The sequence below is a fragment of the Amphibalanus amphitrite genome, unplaced genomic scaffold (assembly GCF_019059575.1).
Source record: "Amphibalanus amphitrite isolate SeventyFive unplaced genomic scaffold, NRLGWU_Aamphi_draft 000245F_arrow, whole genome shotgun sequence".
Lineage (NCBI taxonomy): Eukaryota > Metazoa > Arthropoda > Thecostraca > Balanomorpha > Balanidae > Amphibalanus > Amphibalanus amphitrite.
In genome coordinates, this window is record NW_024881740.1 from 460,785 (window position 1) to 479,563 (window position 18,779).

Below are 18,779 nucleotides of genomic sequence, written 5' to 3' on the forward strand. Positions count from 1 at the left end.
CGCGCCACGGGCGCACCCCCGGCCGCATCGTGCCCAAAATTTAATACGACCTGTTGAATGACGTGACCCACGAGTCGTGAAAATTTCACCCTCGTGCGTCAATCGACGGCGCCGCAATAAGCCTTTTTGGGAGTAACCGGCGGCGGACTTTTTAAGATTTATAAATAGTAGATAGATAAGGCGTATTAGAGACGAAGTGGGCACTCCTCCGGTATATTTATGGCCTCATTTTAGCGCTATTCAGTTTGCTGACTTCAACGTGCCACCCTAGTGGTTCGGATGTCCAAATATCAATGTGGGGACCCCTTGTCATGTTGTCTGTATATTTATTGCTGAGGGAATGTTCTGAATGCTTGTCTGTTGCCCACTGTACGTCTTTTATGAAATCAGATTCGCGCTCAATCGCTATTATCGCTTGTCGACCAGACGTATCGATCAATACATTCAACATTCGATACCAAGCAACGCGAATGAGACTGGAGAACCGCTGTTTACAAAATTCATGTACCCAAGCACCCAAGGACGCTGGGTTGGCGGCATCCCTGCAGCCTTGGCACCTTTCTCGCCATACCATTGTTTGACTTACGTGTCAACGAAAGATTGCAGCGAGACATGCCAAAGCCACGCCCATTGACCTGACTAATAGAGCTTCTGTCTTCGGTAAGGCGCCAGCTGTTCTCATTCTCCCTTCATAAATGTCTGGGCGCATAACAGATGGAGGGTCGCCCTGCCATGGTGCCGTAACTCGATGAAATCTGCGTGTCATAATTTTTAATAGTTGCTGAATACACTACTGGGTGTCTGCTTCTGTTGGCAACGGTCGGGATACTCGACGGAACCTCGTAACTTGCATGCAATGCTAACAAAGCCAATGTCAGGTCACGCTAGTGTGCAACGTAGGCCTTGTGAGCATGTCTACAGAACATAAGTAAAATCATTAACTGCTAATGTCCTGAAATGAGGTGCATTGTATTCAGCAATTCCTATTTACTGACCTCTGGCATACAACATCGAATGCTAGCTCAATGAGGCTACATGCATGGGGTCGCTTTTGTAGGGGTCTACTGTTATTGTTGATTCGGGCTCAGACCTCAGTTATGACATGTGAGTCATGGCTTTGTCATATGTTTTTATTTATTCAGTATTTCACTACACGTTAGTAATTTAGAAATAGGTAGTGATTTACCTAGTGGTCTGTGGGCAATTCGATACCGATTTTTACCAACCATTTCCACAAATTTCAATCAAACTGTATGTAAAAATAGAGTATAAGGTTGATATCCAGTGTACCGAATGTAAATGATGTTTTGAGTTTTCCAGTTCAGCGATTAAAGTCATTAAAGTGACCATCCCACCTTAACCCGCGAGTTGCTGGGGAGGGGGGGGGGGGGGTAAACGCCCCCACTTTTTTCGCCGCGCCATAGATATTGATATATAAAAACGGGAATTGATTGAAGTTTATTGTGACAAAGTTTCAAAAAAATTTGTCGGAATTTTTTTGAGATATTGAGGTTTTAGTGACGTCATGATTTCTGAGTTTTCGACCAAAAAAAGGCTTATGTTCCAAAAATTATATAAAATCACAAAATAGACATACAGACATGCCGTAAACGCCATTAGACTGCCAATGCCATGAACAATCAAATGGCTATCTTCGATTATTGATTATCGTTCCGCATTATCCAACATCTTGAACTGAATCTTGGCAATTTCTTGTGACTTATTAACGACCATGATGCATGCATTTCTTAAATTGAACTTTTTGAACTAAACACGTACACATGTAATAAAATGAATGTCACCATCATGTTCTACGCCCAAATTTACCCATAAAACATGTGTCACAGGCTGCGAATATCAGTTTTGATTTTCGGGGATATGTGCCTACCAGGTTGACCTGACCTTGACCCTGACCTATGCTTGAACGACCCCTACATGGAGCTGACACTCTTGTAGGCTTTATATGAAGGATTGTGCACCGTTTTGACAGAGTTTATGACGAGAGGCGCCCATTGCGAAGTCCTGAAATCCATGCTACTGAAAGCCCGATTTCAGGTGTTTGACCTGACCTTGACCCGACCTGTGACCTCAAAATTCAACTTTTAAGTGCTCATCTGAAGCGTCTCGTCGCGTTTTTTTTTTCGTTTGCCGCCTCGTGCGTTTCGCTGCGCCTATTGGTTCTCGAGTTATCGGCTGGGGGCGTTTAACGCCCCCCTCCCCAGCAAACGGCGGGAGGCGAAATACCCCAGCAACTACCGGGTTAACATGAGTTTTGAGTTAAGATAGCCAAATTGAAGTCCCTGGCTCGCATTTACCGATTTTGGCACTCACAACATCGAGAAAGGCTTTAATTCGGAGATATTTTATTTTGTTGTTGTAAAAAGCTGCATCACTTTGGATTCAGAGGGGCTAATGCATTCAAATGCCCCCCTCTGAATTTGTGACGTCAGCGCAGATCGAGCGGTTTTTGAATTTTATACTAACATCTTTGTGAAGCAGTAGTGGTATATGATATCTGCGCGCAACATCTGCCGCAAGTTCTGCACTTTACAGATACCACATGATTGCTTCCAAATGACGTCGTTGGAACAGCAGAGACCCAAAAAGTAAACAAAAGTTACAGTGTCTTGAAAACCGGTAAATATTTTTCGGTAAAATATGGTAGATATTCGTTTTTACTCTTTCTGAACCGAGCAACATCACTGTTATGCCAATTCATTAACTTTTTGAATTCATTAACCCTTTAATGCCCGCATGAACCTTCAAGATCTTTTTTAGAAGCAGACGATGAGCATGGTTGGGGTTGCTGTAGGACGTGAACGAACCGAGTGCGGATATTATATTATTTATAGTTAGCCACGAAAAAGATGTATCATGCCTAATGCCTGCTGATTGGGCGATAGTTATGAAATGCGGATTTATTCTGGTTGATGTGGTGCGTGATTCACTTATTTTTTTTTATCATCCCTTGCATGTCACTAAACAGTCTAATTTTCCGATATGTAATGTAGTTATGGGTAGGGGAGAGTGGGGCAAAGCGGCCACCCTAACGCTTCTCACGATGCCAACGCTTGATTTTTAAACTTGGAAAGATTCTTTCTATATCAATGTGATCCCTATTAAGTTGCCTTTTATTTCAACTGCGTTTTATTTCCAAAGGCGTTCACACATGAAAGATATTGACAAAACTTTAAACCTATGCATATTGGCCACTTTGCCCCATACCCTGGGGCAAAGCGGCCACCGGCGTCTTCTCAAGTCCCGATATGAGAAACAAAATAGTTGCCTCGTGTACGACTAGGGTATTTGATGGTGACAAGGTTAAGCGAGGATGAATGTTTACTTTATCATCTTCCACCTGTAGGTAAACAAAGAAAGGATTTTCATGAAAATAAACATTTAATTGCATTATTTGGTAACTCATGCAACTGAAAAGTGGCCAAGATGAATGCATGACGATACATTTGAATATAAATAATTTTTGTTATCCAGATGGAAGCAACTTATGGCCAATTGGGGGGTGGCCACTTTGCCCCGGCCACTTTGCCCCGCGCATACCGTCCGAGACAAAAATATTCCAGCTTAGCAATTAGTGGGGTAAAAAACATTAAAATTGGTAGAATACATGAACGATAACCATGCAATGCATGGACAAGAAACCTTATAAAAATTCCAAACGGTTATGGAATGACATAACATTTAAAAATTGTAAATATAGTTGGTAACCTGGCAAGAAATGCTTTTCCGTGTTTCACAGAACAATGGTGATGGGCCTGAAACCCCGGTCTGGCTCATTCGAACGACCGTGAAGAGAAGTATAATTGGAAACCATAAATTGGAACTGACGCCAGCTATGAAGGGCTAAAACGATGGGTGGCCGCTTTGCCCCGGGTGGCCGCTTTGCCCCACTCTCCCCTACGTTTGTATATTAGCAACCACCTCTGCTGCACCTTACCGTCCTATAGTTCATACTTCACGGTATCGCTCACGCAAAGTTTGCCATCCGTGGTCCGCTTTTCATCTTCATCACCAAGACAAGCGCCCCTGTTTGTCAGATTCGAATCGCGTTTTCGCGTTATCACGCTCCCAGTTTATTGTTGTGCAGTCAGCGACTGGTGTCTGGCTTCTGATCTCCTGTGCCAGTTTTCAAATTCAATCCGAACCGAACTAAACTACATAGTCTGGGGAGCCAGATGTAGATGTAGGGGAGAGAGGTCATATTGCGCCACCTTAAGGATATCGGCCTATTGCGGCTAAAGTTGACCAGCTGTCATGTTTGATGATATCTCAAATTGTACCTCAGTTATTTTGGCATCAAATAACAACTCCCAATTTGTATCACACCCAGAAAAATTAACAAGAGAAAAGCTTTCCGGCACATCTGCAAAGGGCGCATTTACGGACTCCCCCATCAAAAAGCGCCCATGCCTCTCATGTAAAAGCGCCCTATTAAAAACAACGGTTTGCCCCCTAAATAAGTAGCCTATTTGAACGTGTCAGCCCATTAACCATTTATGCTGTGAAGGCTAAGGTAATGGTAAGGTGAGCGCTCTAATAATCAAAGTGTTCAATGAAATGTGTCCCAACCACCAGATGCTGTTTCTCTGGGTTGAAGAATAGGGCGCAAATAGGGTGGGCGCAATTACGAATGGAACACATTTTTCATGAGCTTCAAATATGGCGACGACAGCGAAGCCACGGTGGTGATAAACTTTCAAAACTACCATTAAACGAGCAATTAACAATGATTATTAGTTGAATCACTATCTCTAAGATAAACCATGACACTAGCAAAGGTCAAAATAGACTGTTTCGCGTAAGAAAATAGAGGAAATCACAAAAAATGGTCTGCGAGAAAGCTGAGACACCTCACCTGCCCCCGTGGACCGCAATAAGAGCGAGTTATTGGTGGTAAAGTAAATGCACACATTTGAGTATTCGTTCGAATCGAATTTTGGGCAGGAGGAAGGTGTGGCGCATTTAAGAACATGGTGCAATATGACCTCTCTCCCCTAAGTACATATTTAGGTAGGTCCCAAACATCACCCAACTGTTTTTTTTTTCTGTAGTGAGTGTGCGTGTTATATTTAGGATTTGTGTGTGTGTGTGTTTTTTTTTTTGTAAGTGTTGAAGTATGTAAGCAATGGTATTTTTCTAGCATAGTGCAAGTGAACTTAAAATGAAATATGCAGTTGTTAGAAAAATGCAGCAACTTTTTAACGTTGCGCCATTTGAGCTCTGATCAAGTGCGTAAAATGGAAGTGATGATACCGTATTAACCGTATTCTGTAGTAATGGGTGATATAACTACCATAGAGATCATGGTTTCGTGGTATGTTTGGCCACGTCGTTTCATAAGTTTTCATTCGCTTGGTGCACAATTCTTAGGAAAAAATGGATGGCGTTTTGGTGTGTAGACTAGCTTAACATCAATCAAGAGCAGAAACGAAGCATTCCCAAAAGTGCCGTAGCTTTAAGCCTTTTATACCTGGTTCAGTGCAGTGGAAAAACAGTGTTGTCGTTTTCAGGTATTGCGGTACAGCATCACTTCAGGCGTCATAGTTGGTCCGAGGCTATGCGGTGCAGCCTAGTTTCAGGCGTTTACTGCGACACGTCCTGCTGCGTGCACTGCATCAGCGGCTAGGATGGTGGAGTTGTGCGGGGAGGTGTAATTAGCTGCACGCCTGAGATTTGGTGCGATGCTAGGTGTCGGCGATGAACTTGTAGTCACGCCAAATTTCTAAACTGATGATTTTATACGGTTTCGTGTGGTTACAGTAATAAATGTTGAACAACGAGACAAAAAGTCATTTAACTGAAATGTGCGCTACATCTGGGAAAAATTCGCTTCTAGCAAGTGGCTCAGACGATACCGATGTTGATGGGTCTCAGAAGCGTCTGGTCTTAGCTGGCTTGGGCTGACGGATTTGAGACGCGACTTCACTGGGCGTATAACGTCTGATTGTGGCACCAGACGTCTGATGAGATCACAAAGTTTTTAATTATGGTGGGCGCCGGATGGGATCAGCCCTCATGGTCAGGGATGGGACGCGATGCCAGGGTGGAGTTGGCTGTGAGCACTTCCACCCGGGCTGCGGCCGCCCGCGCCCTGTCCGCCGCCGCACCCCGCCGATACCGCCGGCGCCAGGGTCACCTTACAATGAAATAAGCGCGTCTGACTTCACGATGAGCCGCCGCCCGAGATGGCGCCGTACCCCGGCCGTGCTCGGGGCGTAGCCGTGCTGCCGTGGCCGCGGCGGAGCACGCCGGACGTGCTGTATTTGCAGGCTGATTGGCACGGCTATCGGCACGAAGCACCTGCCGGCGCGGCGCGGCGGCCGCGGCTGAGCTGATGGAAGCTGGTCGCCGGCTGGCGGCGTATATGGCGCTCGGCCGGCTCGGCGGCGGACGCGCGATTGACGGCGCGACGTGGGCGCTTCGTCAGACGGTCGCGGGCCGGCTCCTGTGTGAGGCGAGATATGGCGCAGCGGCACGACAAGCCGCCGAGCAGAGATGTGCAGATAGCGGCGGATACATTGTAGTGCTTCTGTGGGGAGTGCTAAGTTGACGGCTGACGGAGGGTGTCTGCACGTAAACCGGCAGTTACACCGCCGGGGCTGGAGCTCTGAGATGCGGCCGGCCAGGAGCTTAGAATAAAGCGGTTTTATCTGATCGGGTGATGGGTTTTATACCGGCGTTCCCGATTTTCATGAGCCACTTATCCAAGCATCAGAGACGATTTTTCCTTAGATCTCTGGCGGTGGGTGTCAATCACTGTTGTTTTCGCGGTGCTGACAAAGCAGGGTCTCACGGCGTGGGAGGCAATGTGTATTCATGTTTGTTTGTTTGAAAACTGTGTGCGTGTGCTTACATATGTACACGATTCAGCAGACGGCGGCGGGACTTCTTTAGAGAAGAGTGTGGGATGATTTATCCAGGGGCTTTCACCTCTCATTGTGTGGTCTGTTCAATGTGCATATAACGTTCCGGGAGGTCTCGCCTTTCTCGGTGTGAAATGTGTGGTGGTGTCAATGCGATTTCGTTATAATGCATCATGCATTATGTAAATCGAAAAGAAAACAGCGTCTCTCGAGTACGGAACATTTGTCTGTGCAAATTATGAGCAAATTTACACATTTGTCTGTAAAATTGTGATAACTTTTCGCCAGTAGTAGGGGAGAGCGGGGTCATTTGGCCGCCCGGGTCACTTTGGCCGCCCCATGCCTACGCGTTTTGACGGTCCCGAGCGATTATTTTTTAATATGACTTCATCCGCCGTCATAAGAACTACTTTGGAAAGAAACTAAGGAAACTCGGCGACGCCCAGTTTTTTGTAAAGCCAACGATATTTGAATTTTGGCTAAAAAACGTAACTTTTTCTTCTTTACGAAAAGTTGCATGGTGTCCCTTATTTGGGTGAAATCAAAATTTTAACTCTATTGGTAGAACAATCTGGTAATTCAGGGAGCTGTCTGACCCTTTTGCAAGTTTAAGTAACAATTTTTGCTTTTCTGCGGACCCCTTTTCCTAAAAATGTCATATTGGGGTAAGTTGGCCGCCCCATACGGGGCGAATTGGCCGCCCAGCGACTCCGTTGATTTTTTGCCTAGTCTGCGAGCGACGCGCTGCGCTGGCTAAGTTCTGCGACTGAGGATGGTAATGCGGCGCAGTCTAAATGCAAGGGACGACCTAACCAAGGTGTCCGCTGATTGGCTTTCGGCACCCGGCGGCAGATGGTGAACCCGGGACGTCACATCGACCTCTACCAGGTGGCGCCGATTTTTCGTCGTGCCTAAGACGCCACCTTCACGTGGAAGAACATCCTTAAGGGATTCGAAGCAGCCGGGATATCGCCGCTCAACCGGGATATCTTCGACGACGAAGACTGCGCCGACGGCGGTCTTCGCACCGGTCGTCGCCCCAGCGACGGCAGATCAGCACGCCGCGGCCCCGGCCGTGCTCCAGCCGCCTGCCGCGGCTGTGCTCCAGCCGCCAGCCCCGGGGCCGGCCGTGCTCCGGCTGCACCTGCCGCGGCCGTGCTCCAGCTGTCACCGTGTCTTAGTTGCTTGTCGGAAGCCCAGAGTCCATCCGACCACTTCCGCAGCTGCGCATCAACGTTCGAAAAGCCGGTCGGAAGAAAGGGCGTTCTAAAATCATGACTAACAGCCCGGAGCGGACGGCTTTGGACGGCGAGCAACAGGCACGTATGGCGAGGAGCAAAAAGCGGGGTCCACAAGCTGGACCGTCGAACCATCGAGCGTCGGGAGCTGGACCGTCGAAGAAACAGGGGCGCAAAGGTGAAAAACAGTGAAGCGCAGTGATGACTGGACATGTGTTCATGCCGCCAATAACTCCGACGGGGGGGGGGCGGATATCCGCCCCCCCCCGTCGGTGCGCGTGTTAAGTGCTGGGTCGAAGACGGGGCCTGCTGGAATCGTTTTTATTTCATGTTTACGACAGAGTTTGAAATAAACAAACAACTCGTGCACAAATGACTTTTTTGCAGTGTGATTGTCGTCTAAGGCAATCTACGATTTGGCAGCCATTACAGTTGGCTGTTGTTATCACTGGGCAGTGCTCAACTCATGAGTCGTAAGCCCGTAAATCAAATGTGGCCCCTCACTTGCACTGATTCAAATGAATCGAGTGTAAGCCTAGTCTTTGGAAAAATTAAGGATTTCAGGCGAATCAAAGATGAGTCACGATGCTCATCATTTGTGTCAGCATTGGGGCGTCTGGATCGTCACATCAGTCATGCGTCGAGTCAATCCAGAATTCATGAGTTAAGCACAATCTTGGGTGTCAATATTTCAGGTTGTCTCAGCTCTGTAATGGGTATATCTCTGAATCACATGCCCGGCCAAATGACCCCACTCCCCCGGCCAAATGACCCCGGTACCGGGGTCATTTGGCCGCCGTGCAGTCTTTGAAAGAACGGTTAATTACTACCGAAACGAGATGTCCCGGCATGATGCAAGTAATAGGCCGGAACAACAATTGAACGCCCCACACCACTCCATGGAGAAATCGACCAAACGCGCACTGGTTTTCTCAAAATATCGTTTTTACAAAAAGGCGGCCAAATCACCCCGTTCTCCCCTAAATGCACATTCGCTCATACGTGATCCGTTGGGTATTATGCGTGAATAAGTCTGTCCTTGCCTGATGTAGTTCTCCCATATGACCCAGTGACGCTTCGTGTTTCAGACTGGAACGAGTGTAGCCGCGACAACGGCGGCTGCTCACACCAGTGTCTGAACACGCCCGGCAGTTTCCTGTGTACCTGTCCGGACAACCTGCAGTTGGGCAGGGACGGGCGCCGCTGTGTGGGTGAGTGCCGGACACACGAGAGAGAGAGAGAGAGAGAGAGAGAGAGAGAGAGAGAGAGAGAGAGAGAGAGAGAGAGAGAGAGAGAGAGAGAGAGAGAGAGAGAGAGAGCGAGAGCAAGTGGACGGAGGTCGGTTAGTTATCTGGACAGTCGGGGACAAGAGCGGGACAGGAACAGGTGCCGTTGTCTGCTGTGTGGGTCAGTGGACTCCGTTGCCAACAAGAAAACTACTACATATCTAATCCCTGTGCACTGTGCGGCACTATCGAGCTTGTTGAGTGTTGAGTGTTTGGTACTGACTACTGAGTCAGCACACAACAGTCAACACACGGTACGTTGCATGGTCAGCGTTCGGGACACTCACTGCAGTACAGACGATGGATTCAATTTCATTCTATTGGTTTATCGGTCTTTCAATTATTGTGTGATTGCGAGGCAAAGTGGTTCACGTATATACGACGCGTTATCGCTGCAAAGTTGCCATGCGGTACAGCATCGCCGCGGGGGGAGCATTGGTGGACAGTCCGTAGCAACTACAAGGACAGTTGCATGAAGAATAAGATAATCGACTTCAAAAGGTTTTCGCCACCCGCCTCTCCCATTTCAATCTCACCGTCATGTTCAATATCACCCCATGCTGTCTTTCAAGTCTAAGCATGATATGAACTTTTTTCTTTTCTCGCATTTTAGTTGTTCGGTGTCTTTTCCGTAGCCAATCGCTCACCAATATGCTATGCCATAAGTCGTCCCCGCGCCCACCTGCTGCCCCGCCTGCTGTGAGCGGTAATGGTCCCCTGACGGGGGTGGTGACGCAGTAAACAGCCACCACCCACCAGTCACCAGCTCAGAGGGGAGTCATCAGCCCCCCTCCCCCGCCCCAGCGATCGGGCGGAAATGCGCCACCAGAGACGGCGCCGGTGTGTAAACTGTAAACACGGTCAGATGTGGGCTGTCGTCGGGCAGCTTTACTGGGCCACGGTCGCTGACTCATCGCCGTTTATCAATGACCATGGCCACTGAGGGCGACTGTGACGTCACCAACACCCACAGAGCACTCTGTCTTGACCTTGACCGGCTCAATCACTTGCTGCTTTTGGCTCAATCGTTAACTCATTTCGGCTCACGCACTGGCATTTCTCATTCGCTCGCTCGCACCCCTCGGATCGATCTCTCACTTTTATCGGTTTCTTCACTCGCTCCGCTCTGCTCACTCACTCACTCACTAACTTTCTCACCGATCGCTCATTAAATACTCGCGTATCTTTTATATTTTAGTGCTCTCGGGGTACCACTCGACATTTCTCCTCTGACTCACCCACAGCCTTTGGTCAGTTCATTGAAACCACTCGTCAGTCGGCTTATCGCTCGGTCGGTGGTGAGGGGAGGCGGAATGGGTGTGCGATCGCAGGTCCCATGTCGTGTTTGGTGTCTGAGCAAACTTGGTCCAACTGCTTCCCTTGAAATGCTAAATAGCTCATTTACAACTCGGCTCCGGACTTCTGCAGATAATAGCGCAACATTTGTGGCCTATAAGATCATAGATGTTCGTTCGTGCGTCCATAATCGCGTTAAATGCTTCAGGACCATATAATGGGTGTCTAAATGCTTTTGTTAGTGACGAAAAAAATCATGCATCCCAAGAATATGTCATTCTTAATTGAGCAGAACGTATAAAAGCACGGTGATACTTTGTGGGCGAGATGACAAAGTGGTACGTTTATGGTCACTGGCGAATACAAGTTCCGGCTGGGTTGGGTTGATTTGTTCAGCTTAGAAAATAAATCCCTTGTTTTAACCCTCGCCCGCACATGGGGGGGTGCCACCCCCCCCCCCCCAGGTAGTCTTTCTGCTCTGCACTCAACATTTTTAGAGCTAGAAAGCTGATTTTTCGTATAGCTACTCCTCTATCCTTTCTTGATGTCCACTGAAAATTTCAAGTTTCTGTGGTTTTTGGTTTCGGAGATATGACCTTGTTTTTCAGGTCATGTCATGACCCAAATGGCCAATTCTCAACATTTTGCGTTGGCTATGGGCCTTGTGAGCTTTTAGTTTTGACACCCTGATTTCGGCCTTTTTTGCCAGTCTTACCTCCCACCTATCATGGAACATGTTGTTCGACGATGTACAGATGTCAAGGTCAGGGTCAAGGTCAACCTAGGTCATCTAAGATAATTGCGTTTTAGGCAAGCTGAATTTACTTTTTGTGAAGTTTTTTTGACTGCATTTTTGGTAAAAGCTTCTCAGATCATGATTTCATGTAATATGGACACATAAACAACCGTTGCACACATCAGTATACACACAGTCACACACAGACATACAAACACATATCATTGACCTTGACCTAACTTGACCTGAAATGACCTCAGCAGCAAAAACCTGGTCGGGTAGTGTGACAAAGAGGCTCTAGCTGGCTTGGCACCAGAAAACGGCATCGTCATCGGTATACGATAAGCAGCGCAATTGATATCCAACGGTGACCCAAAACAGCAATATTTTTTAGTTTGACCTGACCTGGAAGGTCAATGACTGACCTGAGAAGGTAAAACTGGGTACCATTGGATTGGTCTCTTCCCAAAAAATCTTTATGATCCTTACCGCTAAGCTCTATCTTCAACAGGAACGACATGGCGCGGGGGGTGGCAACCCCCCCCCCCATGTGCGTTCTAGGATGGGAAAATGGCATGTGCGGGCGAGGGTTAGCCCGCGCCCTGGTGGGGTCTGTTTATAACGCGACCTGGTGGGGGGTTATTTTTTTGCCCCCCCCCCCACGTATCTCCGAAACTACTGGACGGATCCGCAAAATTCAAACGGCGTTCGATAGCCCTGTCAAATTTGTTGCAGGAAACCAAATTTCATTGACCTCGGGTTCACCGATGACGTCACAGGTCAGGTCAAAGATAAAATGTTTCACCGTTCACGGGGCTTCTAGGGAAAGCGCTATAACACCGAGTAAAACGCATTTTGTCGAAAATCAGCGATAAGGCGTCAGTTGTCTAGTACATATGTTGCTATTAGAGGTCACTGGTCATACCAGGTCAGGTCACAGGTCAGGTCACCAAAGGTCACCAAGGGTCACCACATGAACCCAACTTTACTAAGGTTGTGCGATGCATGTTTTATGGCCAGTTTTTCATTTCCAACTTAATGGTGTTGGTTATAAGACCATCAGGTACGGTTTAGGTCACTTTCTGGTGGAGGTCAGGTCAAGGTCAGGTCAAAAAAGGTCAAATTTCAAAGTTGATATTTTTGCATAAAATGGGTATTGATTCGATGCAGCTCGTCACGGGGAGTCTAATGGTGGTCTTTGTTTTGCGCTACGGGGTCTAGAATTGCTAAAAATTGAGTTTGAAAATTTGACGTCATCAATTTTGAACAGTTTCTTCGCTATAACTTCGCCAAAAAAAGAGGTATCAATCTAAAATTTGGTATGTGGATGGAAGGAGGTAAGGACTATCACATATATTCCGGTTTTTGCGAAATTCAAAAAACTTTTTGGATTTTTCGACTATTATATCCAAAAAATCTATTTTTTGATTTTTTGGGGTCAAAATCAAAAAATTTCAAAAATCCGAGATAGCAGTTTTGTAGCCCTGTCAATTCTACAGCTTTTATGACATTATCATTTTTCTTTATTTGCAAAGCTATAGGCCTGACAGCTCTTCCCACGAAACCCTTTTTTGGGTCGAAAACGGCAGAACATGACGTCACTCTGACGTCATTTCCGGCCAACCTATCATAGCTTTTGGAAAAATTTTTGGTCACAATGTGTAAAATTGATGTCCGGGAGGGTACTGAAAGTTTGGTGACGATCGGCGCAGCGGTTCTGGAGATATATCGAAAAGTCTGGAGGGGGGGCAAAAAATAGCCCCCCCACCAGGTCGCGGGTTAATGCACTAGTAATCGTATGCAAGGGAAACGGATTTTAGATGGCCTTTATCCCTGTTCTCGGTCCTCACCCTGAAACGGGATCACCGTCCCTGCCGGCAGATTGCCTTAGTCAGGAATGCTCACTTGCAAGGTTATACCTGTTAAGATTTTCAGCATCAAGGGAAATGTTGCATTTCGTGTTATTATCTATTCCAGGCCATTAATCAAAATCTCATCGAGTTTTTCCCATCGAGTGGGAAAACTCATAGAGAATTTCCCTATCGAGTGGCAATGGATCAGTGGACTGCACGCATTGTACACTTTGGCACAAGGAGATGCTGAGGCAAAACGGGATGGTTCATCGTAATAAACGTCGAAGCGACGCTCGGTATAGGTGTCTCAACAGTCAACTCTAAACGGTAACCGCCGTGCCGGGCTCGTAACCGGCCCGGGCCACCGATACCCTGTGTCACCCCCAGCGGCAGGGCGGCCGGCGGACGTGCACGCCGTTCTGGTCCTCTGCCAGCTGCCGACGAGCCATTCATGTCGGCTGCAGTCCGCCAGCCATGCCAACCTGCAGCTCTATCGTACTGATGTGTCGTGATCCCGGGCACCAGAGACATCATACGACCAACAGCTGCTCACAGCGATAGGAGTTATAACTTCCTCCGGTGTTGGAGAGCTTAACGCTGGCTTATGGACTTATAGTACGAGTACGTGCCAAAAAAGCTCAGCACGTTCACGTGCGCTAACGCATGGATTAGCAGAGTGAGGCACGAAGTTTGTAGATGAGAACGTGGCTGCCTCCCATCGCTGAAAAATTAGCGCTCATGTTCAGGCGCTTAGTAAATTACGGAGTAACGTCGCGTTACGGGAGTAACGGGTTTAGGAGGGATTACGGGAGTTTCATGAGCTCCATTGCGTCTCGCCAACCCTTCGCAGCTGGGAGGGTGAATATCAAATAACTTCCATGGTGTCCTCAGCCTGCAGTGAGTTTCGGCTGGACGCATGGGCTGGAGTTTGTTTTATTTGTTGTGTTGGGTTAGGCCCTTTTGGTCTGACAAGACCATTTCAGAGCCGGAAGAATGATAGGAATTATGCGGGAGACACTGGTCTGGGCAGGCAACCTAGTGAGTCACCCGTTCCTATATAAGGACAGGCTGACCAGTGACCAGCCCCCTAAGTACTCTCTGCACCCGGCTGCGGGTGTGCTCTCTTGGGAGCAGCGGTGCCGCTACAAGGGAGCAGCCCGCATGAGATGAAGTTGCCTGTCCAGCCCGGGCCGAGGCCGAGGGTTGCGGTGTGGAGGAGAAATATTTGAATGTCCTGAGGATGGAAACGACGGACGGAATCGGATTGATGGACTGGAGAGACTGCGGGTCTCAGCAGTGTGCAGTTACAAGCTGATGGCTGACTCTGATAGCCTGGCGCTGACGCCGAGTGGCGTTAGGTGGGCGTCTGACCCACCATCGATGACAAATGTCGTCGGCCAAAAGTTATGTCCGCGTAACAATCGTCGAGAATACCTATTTCATAATTAAATGATTTTTTAGCAGGTAGAAAAAAAACTTATAACGGTTTAATTTTTCACCGAAAATAAGACGATATAGGTACCTAAAAGCTAACAAAAATTAAAATTGCCGAATGAATGAATGAATGAATGAATGAATGAATGAATGAATGAATGAATGAATGAATGAATGATAAGTGAATGATACGGCAACATTAGGCACTAACATGTATTGGGAGAGTTGTTGATTAATGTGGCGGTACCTCAGCTTATACCGTTAAAATGCACACAAGTTTTTTTGTGTGGTTGTTGTGCACCAAAATCAATTGATGCACGGCACTTGCTCCCTGATCAGTGAGTCGCCCATGGCGTCTGGCGATGAGCAGTGACCTCGCCCCTCCGCACCATGGGCCCAATCACCACCAGTGCCGTGCCTCAGTTTAGCCGTCCAACAATATGTCGTCTGTGATTGGCTGTCCGACAATGCATCATCTGTGATTTGCCAATTGAGTCCGCCAAGACATCGTGCAGCCTGCTTTTAGGAGCCCTCAACCTGTCTGGTACTGGTGTAAACTACACGATTTAAGGCCTCTGCACAATGTACACACGGGTGTTAGTCAACTGCCTGCTGTGTAAAGTTAAGTGGCCTTTTGGGTAGCAACGACGGCACAAAAGTTATGTAAGCCACATTTCTCGTATGTGAGCTTCCGTATGACCTTGGCATAAACTACTTGACGTTCTTGCAGCTTTTGATGGCACTAACCGTATCTGTGATTGCAGGGGCGAGTCAGTGTTTGAACAACAACGCCGGGTGTGCCCACATCTGTGACGACTCGTCGGGCACGGTCGAGTGCCGCTGTCACCTCGGGTAAGGCGCTGTGTGTCCACATGTTAATATTATGTTAGGAATGCATAGGTATTACATTTACCTAATACCAGTAAAACGCCTTTTGGGCGAAGAACGAGCGAGCGAGATAGTGAGCCCTGCACGTGCGGAAGGGCGAGAGGGTACTTCCAACGGGGCTTGTGCAAAGCACCCTTCTAACCGGTCGCTAGCGGTGTGCCAAATTTGAACGCAATCGGCCCAGCCGTTCCTGAGATCTGGAAGCGGCATTCTGCACGTGCGCACGTGCAAACGGGGTCCAAAATGACTTTTGCACGGCACCCTACAAACCGGTCCCCTACCATGTACCAAATTTGAGCGCAATCGGCCCAGCCGTTCTCGAGATCTGGAAACGCCCCCTGTACGTGCGCACGTGCAGTAGCGCCCTAACTGCAACACATGGGAATGCATTGCCTGGTGGGTGCCTATCTGTATGCCAAGTTTCAGCGAAATCGCCCCAGTAATTAGAGTTACTGAAATGGGAACAAATTTGGCACCTCTTCTTTTTGTATTTTGCACGTGCAGTGGGGGTCACTCACATAGATCAAGAGTATCCGACCTTTGGAAGAAGGGATGCAGCTACCCTATAAAAATTACCGGAAGACAATCGCTCAAGCCGCTGCTGAGATATGGGCCTCTCAAAATCACTACTTTTGCAAAACTGCTTGAACATCCTTGACTTTTCACGTGGCACGTGCCACGACGGTCACTGAGATGTATCAAAAGTGGTCAATTACGGGGTAGAAGGGATGGGGCTACCCGGCAAAAAAGACCGCAGGCCAATCGGTCCAGCGGTTGCTGAGATATAAGCCTCTCAAAAGCGTCAGGCCAGGCCGCTCATACTGAGATTTTTCCGTTATATTGAAAAGACTTCGCTTCGCTCGCTGCGCTCGCTCGCTCGTAATTATATTTTCCTATGCGTGAATACAAATTACGTTAATACACGCATGTCATTGTTGTACTGGGTAACACTCGCACTTAGTAATGCGCCCGCCAATTTAAACGGATGTAGGTATGCACTATGTAGTGTGCACTGCAGCCAGCAGGCACGGACTTTCTGAGTGAATTTTTGAATCGGACATACCATACCTAAAACCGCTGAAAATTAGCATTACGCGGTTACTTACCTACGTGATAAACTGAAAGGTTGAAACAAAACTTATACCAAAGTGAAGTCATTGCAGTCATCGAAAAAAAACTATTTCGCTCTCACCAGGGACTTTGACAGTAGACTAAAAAAGATGAGAATAAAGTAGGCAACACATAAATAGACAAACGTCATTTTTATTTCGCATGGACCCTATGAAAGCAGAGCTGACACGTGTTGAACACTGCAGCAAGGCGTTTTGGTTTTTCTTTCACGCTCGGCCGACGAAATATCGAATGTCGTCTCGGGTGGCCCTCAGCTCGGTACCTGTCAGCACGGGTCGCTACTCTGATTGACAGCGGTTCCGACTGTAGTATCATCGTCACCCGAGAGACCCAGAACTCGACACCGTGTCACGGCGGTCTCTGGCTGCTCAGTGACGGCCGAGGGGCGGGAGTACTCCCCAACCCGAGTCTCAATGAGAGCACGCTGCTAAGCGTGGCCTCCGAGGGGAGCGGGTCAGTGATATCACCATTCACCACTCTAATGAGAGGAGTCATCAAGGAGGGAGAGGGAGAGAGATCCTGTTGGGGCTCTCATATGACTCACATGTGTCGTCAGAGTCCCTGCTTGAATTTCGGGTTAACTTCTGTTGGTGTTTCTGTTTGCGATGCATGTCTAACTCTTGACGTCTACATAATTCCCCTGGCGAGCCCTGGGTCATCATGGGGCCTTGTGGTCGGCTGAGTGAGGTCTGCAAGCTACAGTGAATCGTCAGATCCAGGGAGGAGAATGAGCTCGGAAGGAGAGCCGTTTCCGGCAGGTTACAAACCCATACTCTGCTGGGGATTACAGTGATCGTCAACCATCACTGGGTCTCAGTGATGAGCACGGATGTAGATGGTGCGGTTTAGCGTGATGCACTCACTGTACTTGGATATAATCAGCTTGAAATACGCATGTCACGCCGTTTATACGTGCACGCTTTTATGTCCTGCACTTACAACTAACTCATGGCTGATCTGCCGGCAGGTATTCGCTCGGCGCCGACGGTCGCTCGTGCCAGCGGAACCGGTGCTCACAGAACAACGGCGGCTGTCAGCACGTGTGTACGCCGAGGGACGACGGACGGCCGAGCTGCTCCTGTCACGACGGCTACCGGCTCGGCGACGACGGCACCTCCTGTGAAGGTGGGACATGTGCACTGTGCACTGTGCAGTGCAGATTAACGAGCTATAGGTACCCTGCATATAATGCATCATAAGGTCATCGCTAAAGTGGCGTTTGATGGAACTCATTGCTTCAAGGTTTAGCATAGTCGAAATGACATTCTAGTGCATGCACGGGCTGAAACAGTAAGCACCTTTTTTTGCTTAGCGTGGTTGAGTTTGTTAAAAAATCAACCGCCCTCCTTCCATGATCTTCGCGGCACACATTTCGTTCTGGCTCAGGCTGTGAAAAGCCTCCGCGCTCAGGCTCGGTCAGAGCTAGACCACTTCTCACGTTAATGTTTTGTTGCTTCTGCAAACATGCAATTCGTTTTATTTAACAGCGCTCTAATTTTGCTGGCAAATAAACATCGTTTGAAGACGCGCGCGCGGTATCTGGTAGGGCCCACTGTGCGGCTCACGGCACGTCTCGGTACGGTGGTCACGGCGGCCTCTAGAAGTCCCGACCCCCGTTGCTTGTTATTCGTCAGCACAAAACAATGCGGCTGACGAAAGCCTGAATAGAATGAGATGCAAAGGAGTGGCACACTGGCCGTGATTATCAACGTAAAAACGAGCAATTAGCGGCAGATTTTGAAGGTGTTCCTCACCAGTACTGATACGGATCATTATGAGCATTCATAGCAGCACAACATTGTGTGGTATACCATTTTCATTTCTCGAAGAGTCGCAGATTCACATGTCCAGTGTGCTGGATAGCCGCATGTCTGGAGGGCTGATGTTGGCAGAGACTCGTCGCGAGATTCTGAGATGTGCCAGAAAATGTGGACGCGTCCCCGGCACCCGGCGCGGCTGTGGAGCTGTGCTCGTTTGCCCCTAGCTCTCGCGCTAGTCCCGTCGCAGTGGATTATCGTCTCCGGTCTCACCAGTCA

General features: G+C 48.2%; 1 protein-coding gene across 2 annotated transcripts in view; it reads left to right on the forward strand.

Annotated features, from left to right (window-relative positions):
- Nucleotides 1-18,779, forward strand: part of LOC122386277 (multiple epidermal growth factor-like domains protein 6) — a 100,274-nt gene that overhangs the window by 71,500 nt on the left and 9,995 nt on the right. For both annotated transcript variants that reach the window (XM_043375323.1, XM_043375324.1), the window contains 3 exons: nt 9,208-9,330; nt 15,489-15,576; nt 17,711-17,868. In XM_043375323.1, coding sequence (XP_043231258.1) covers nt 9,208-9,330; nt 15,489-15,576; nt 17,711-17,868 — 369 coding nt within the window. The remainder of the gene's footprint in view (nt 1-9,207; nt 9,331-15,488; nt 15,577-17,710; nt 17,869-18,779) is intronic.